The sequence below is a fragment of the Taudactylus pleione genome, unplaced genomic scaffold, assembly GCF_031769625.1.
Source record: "Taudactylus pleione unplaced genomic scaffold, aTauple2 ptg001271l, whole genome shotgun sequence".
NCBI lineage: Eukaryota > Metazoa > Chordata > Amphibia > Anura > Myobatrachidae > Taudactylus > Taudactylus pleione.
Genome location: NW_028285671.1, coordinates 259,464 through 264,882, shown reverse-complemented (window position 1 = coordinate 264,882; position 5,419 = coordinate 259,464). Strand labels below are relative to the sequence as shown.

The following is a 5,419-nucleotide window of genomic DNA, read 5'->3' as shown; positions in this document are numbered from 1 at the left end:
AACCAGGCCAAATGAAAAAACATTTACAGGAGAAAAAGACAGAAATATAGGGGTGCATCTGCTGTTTGGTTGGGAGTTGCAGTTCTGTCTCTTGGATACCTGGCTCCTAATTTACTGCTGCAGTTTCTAACTACCAGCCCAAGCTCTGACACAAGGAGCCGACCATACTTGAGAACAAAGCAAAAATAATCTTTTTATAAACCACTTTATATCATATACCATTATAAATCAATGTATATGTGTTTACATTTATAATACTTACCATATGCTAATCACCATATATTTAATCTTTTAAAGTCAGCTAAGTGGGCAAACAGTGCAAATATTACTTCATTTACACTTAAACTGTACAAGCTGTGAAATAATTTGAATATATGCAAAATATTTTGCAGCTAAACTTTATGCTTATAAATAAAGTAATGTGCGCACTATCTATTTGCTTAGTTAACATTTAAGCATTGAATTATGGGTGGTTAGCATATGATATGTACTGCAAATTATAATATATATATAGATTTATTTCTTTTTTATTAAAGAAAAGCTCTCACTAATTGTAATAGCATATGATTTATACTACCCATTGAGTTCCTCAACAATTATCAATGTCTCTCTATGTGAGGTAGCTGCTTCGTTGATTGCTGCTTGGTCTGGGCTGGAGGGTCCAGGGTTTGGGGGGTACTTCTGTGGTACCCCCTAGATATCGAGGAGGGATCTTCTTTGCAAGTAGCGCTGGTGGATTTTCTACAAGAGTTTGCCAGGATGTCGACAGTGAAGAATACGATGCGAGTGAAGCTGATGAGAGCAACGGGAAATGGTTCCCTAAGGTATTTGGTGGAGGTGATTCTGGAGGGATTGATTGGTGTTCAGAGGAGGGAAATATTTTGTATCCAGGAAATTCCTTCTATGCATTTTTTGGATGTGACTTTTGTGGAGCACGGCGTGTATAGGGATGTGTTGGTGTGCATGGAAAGAGAAATAAAAAAAAAGAATCCAGCCATGCATGGGGTGGAAGTTATTCCAGCACTTTCAGAGGAAAGAGCCCTTACTATACACCTGTATGATCCTTTCACTGATTTGGGGATGACTTGGACTTTTTTGAAGCAGTATTGCAGTCATATACGAGGAGGGATTATGCAAAAAAATATATGTGGAATATTCAATGGAAGTTGGAGGTTTTGGGTAAGGTTCAAACCTGACAAAAATGGTGTTGGGGGGCTGAAGCATCCACCTGCAGCCTTCTCAATTGGAGACTTTAGAGGCTACCTCTATTACTACGATCAACCTGACTTTTGTAGAAAATGCAGAAGTTTTGGCCATAGGAAAGAAGACTGCAATAATGAAAAAACTTGCAGAAATTGCCAAAAATCAGGGCATGAGGCAGGAGAGTGTCCTGACCCGAGGAAGTGTGATATTTGTGGTGAAGAGGGTCATTTTGCCCGTGACTGCCCTAAAGTGTATGAGGAGACAGGGAAGGGAAAGTCTGCAGAACAGTAGGCTTTGATAAATGCAGAAAATTATGAGAAGAAGAAGGAACGGAGGGAGTGTGAGAAAAGAGAAGCAGGGGCAGGTGAGGCCATGGATGATATTACAGCTCAGGTAAATGAGGTCATTGACATGGTTAACACTGAGAGTGTCCCCGGCGAGGAAGAGGTTAATGCCGCTCCACCATCTGTGGACAAGATTAAGCCCCACCAAATACCTGAAACTCTGGAGCTGGTAAGTGAAGTGGCTCCACCCCCAGTAACGGACATGCCTTTTGAATGTGCAGCGGGGAGTCCAAGTGGATTATCCTTGCTGAGTAGCCCAGATTACAGCCCTGTAAGTCCAGTAAGTGAAGTATCTTCATTAGAGACAGTAGAGAGTGCTGAAACTGCAGAGGAGAGAGGAGGGTTGGATCAGCTGTCGGCACAGGGTTCTGTGTTTGATAGTGAATCCGATATGGAATGCAAGCAAACTCCGGAAGTATTCAGGTCAGAAAGCCGGAGGAATACGGCTAAAAAGGCCCGCATAGAGAGTGAGGAGAAGGACACTAAAAGAGAGGTCCTCAATAAGCGTGAGATACTGCTGAAGATACCACCCCTAGGGATAGAAAGAATGACCCCAGCTGAGATCCTGAAAAGTACTAGTCAGCATAGGATCAATCAAAGCAGAAGGATTACAGAGCAGCAGGCTTTTTTGGAGGAAGCTGCTGTAAGGAAAATGCAGCAAGTCAGTCATTTTGGAAGGGAAGGGGATAAAGGGACTTGAAGGTGCTCCCAGTTTGGTTTTTGTCTCATATTCTTTTGTTCTTATTCTTTGGATATCCTTTTTTTTTTCTAAGTGACAGAAGGGAAGAATAAGGGTATAGCCCTAACCTCTCTCAATGTGAGGGGTGTTGGCTCTAAGGCAAAAAGGACTGCAGTACTGGACTTTTTGGGGAGTTTTGAAGGAGACATTTTTTGTGTACAGGAGTGTGGTTTTGTTAATGCTCCTAAAAAAGAGGAGTGGAAGTGGGGGGATTCTATTTGGAGTGGGTCCAAAGAGAACAAGAATGATGGGATAGGAGTCTTAGTGAAGGGCAGTAATTTCAAAATAGAGTCTTACACTGTGATAGAGGTGGGAAGATGTGTCCTAGTGACATTTAATTACCAGGGGTGGCGGTTTAATCTTTTTAATATATATGCACATGCGGATAAAAATAAAAGGAAAAATTTGTTTGAAAGATTGGAGTTTTTTTTGATTGGAAGGATACCGGTGGTGATTGTTGGTGATATGAATTGTGTGATTGACAGAGGGGTAAAGAGAGGTTTGAATGAGGTGAAGATTGATGTCACTGGGAATATGTTGAGAAGTATGCTTGTTGATTTTTCACTGACGGATGTGGCAAGAGAATGTAGTATAGGAGAGCCATTGACGACTTACAGGGCTGACAGAGGTATGATTGTGTCACGTTTGGATTATGTGTTTGTATCAAAAGAATTCACGTGTGCTAGCTATGGGCAAGAGGGGGTGGGATTCTCGGATCATGATTGTGTTAGATGTAGAATAGAGTGTAAGGGAGGAGGGAGTTATGGGAGGGGTGTTTGGAAGATGAATGTGAGATGCTTGGAAGATAGAGAGGTTAGGAGCCGGTTCCTTGAATGTTACGGGAGATGGAAGTACACTAAGGGTAAGTATGGGTGTGTGTTAGAATGGTGGGATTGGGTGAAAGGTCAGATTGCTAGGTTTTTTAGGAGGAATGGGTACAGAATGGCGAGGATGAGGAGAGAAAAGTTTGAATGGATGAATAAAAGGGTGGCGTACTTGTATAGAATGAGAGAGTGTGGTAGTGATGTGTCAGATGAAATAATTGAAGCAAGAAGAGAGATTAAAAAGGGTATGGAAGAGAAAGGAAGGCAGATAGTGTATAGTGCGAAGGTGGAATGTATGGAGAAGGATGAGAAGTGCAGTAGATTTTTCTTTAAGAAAGTTTGTGGGGGGAGAAAGGATATGGATGTGGTTATTGGAGAGAATGGTGAGGAAATGAGAGGTGAAGAGATGAGGAAGGAGGTAGAGAAATTTTATAGTTGTCTGTATGGTAGGAAAGCTTGTGATGAAAGTATGGAGAGTGAAGTGCTGAGTGTAATTACAGAGAGGGTAGATGAGAGTGATTGTGGTATGCTATGTAGTGAGGTGACTGATAAGGAAGTGAAAGATGCTATGGAAAGTATGATGAGGAATAGAACGCCTGGGAAGGATGGGTTGCCAGTGGAATTTTATAGTATGATGTGGGAGATTGTTGGTGAGGATGTTGTGGAAGTGATGAAGTATATATTTGAAAATAAAAGGTTGAGTGAAACTATGAAAGAGGGTGTGGTTGTGTTGATTTATAAGAAGGGTGAAAGGAAGTATGTGAAAAACTGGAGACCGATTACATTGTTGAATGTGGATTATAAGATGTATGCAAAAATTATAGCGAATAGAATGAGAAGAGTGATTGATCAGGTGATTGGTGAAGACCAGGTGTGTGCAGTACCAGAAAGAAGAATAAGTGAGAACTTGATGTTGCTGAGAGATGTGATTGGAGATTGTATGAGTAGGAAGCAGAGAATGTACTTGATGGCATTAGATTTTGAAAAGGCTTTTGATAGGGTGTCGCATGCTTTTATGTTGAGAGTATTGGTGAGAATGGGGTTCCCGGGGGAATTTGTGAATAGGATAAGGAGTATGTATGATGGTGTAAGTAGTAGAGTGTTGGTGAATGGTTTTTTGAGTGAGAATGTAAAGATAGAGTCTGGTGTAAGGCAAGGCTGTCCATTGTCCCCTATTGTTTTTGTGTGTGTGATAGAACCGCTGTTGTGTATGGTGAGAAAGGATAAGGTGATGAGAGGATTGATGATTCCGGGAAGTAAGGGTAGGAGTGTGAAGGTGCTTGGTTATATGGATGATGTTGCGATTGTGGGTGTGAATAGTGCAGCGATTAGGAGGGCAAAATTAATAGTTAGTTTATTTTGTGGAGCATCGGCGTTTAAGGTAAATTGGGAAAAATCTAAAATTAAGGTATTTGGGAAGAGAGAGGAGGAGGATAAAGGGAGTGAATATGTGGATGGTGGTATAAAAGTGCTGGGTGTTATATTTAATGATGATGTGAAAGGAAGTGAGAGCTGGAGTGAAGTGCAGAAGAAAGTGGGGTGTAAGTTGGGATTTTGGAAGTTGAGGAAGCTGTCGATGAATGGGAAGGTGTTAATTGTTAAAGCAATTATATTGCCAATGTTGTTATATGTGTCTAATGTGTTTCCACCATCTAATGTAAGTTTGAGGAAAATTAATAGAATGTTGTTTTTGTTTTTGTGGGGATGTAGGATGGAGCGTTTGAAGAGAGAGTCTGTGATGAAAGAGAAGACAAACGGAGGAGTGAATTTTCCGAATGTGGAGGTGTATCTGAAGCTGAATGGGATTGCACAAGTGTTGAGTCTGATTGAGAAGGAGAGTAAGGCAGCAGGTATGGTAAGATATATGGCTGGATGGATGCTTTGTGGATTGAAGTGGTATGATAGAAAGCTGAATGAGCCAATGGCATTTGAGGTGTGTAAGTGGTATAAGATGATTGAAGTGTTTGTGAGGAAATGGGACCTATTGGGTGTATGCAAGGAAGATTTTAAAAAAAGAAAGAATGTGGTGAAAATTTTGAGAGGAAGAGAAAGTATGTGTAATATTGAGGGTCTGAGATCTAAGGAGAGTGAGGAGATGTGGAAGAAAGTGAGTATGGAAGGGTTAAATAACAAACAAAGGGATGTGATATGGATGAGTATGCATGGGGTATTGCCAGTGAGAGAGGTGCAGAAGAAACGTGACTTGGTGAGATCGGATAAATGTCCTAGGAGTGAATGTAATGGATGTGAGAGTATTAGGCATCTGGTATGGAATTGTGGCTATGCACAGAAGGTGTGGAAGGGTGTAA

At 41.1% G+C, this 5,419-nt stretch overlaps 1 protein-coding gene across 1 annotated transcript; it reads left to right on the top strand.

Annotated features, from left to right (window-relative positions):
- Window positions 1-759: 759 nt before the first annotated feature.
- Window positions 760-1,494, top strand: LOC148443431 (zinc finger CCHC domain-containing protein 3-like). Its single transcript, XM_088462830.1, has one exon. It carries the CDS (start codon window positions 760-762, stop codon window positions 1,492-1,494), a length of 735 nt encoding a protein of 244 aa, XP_088318956.1.
- Window positions 1,495-5,419: the final 3,925 nt, after the last annotated feature.

What these genes read in the sequence shown, in the direction of transcription:
- LOC148443431 (XM_088462830.1), top strand. Translation starts at nt 760, where the DNA reads ATGTCGACAGTGAAGAATACGATGCGAGTGAAGCTGATGAGAGCAACG.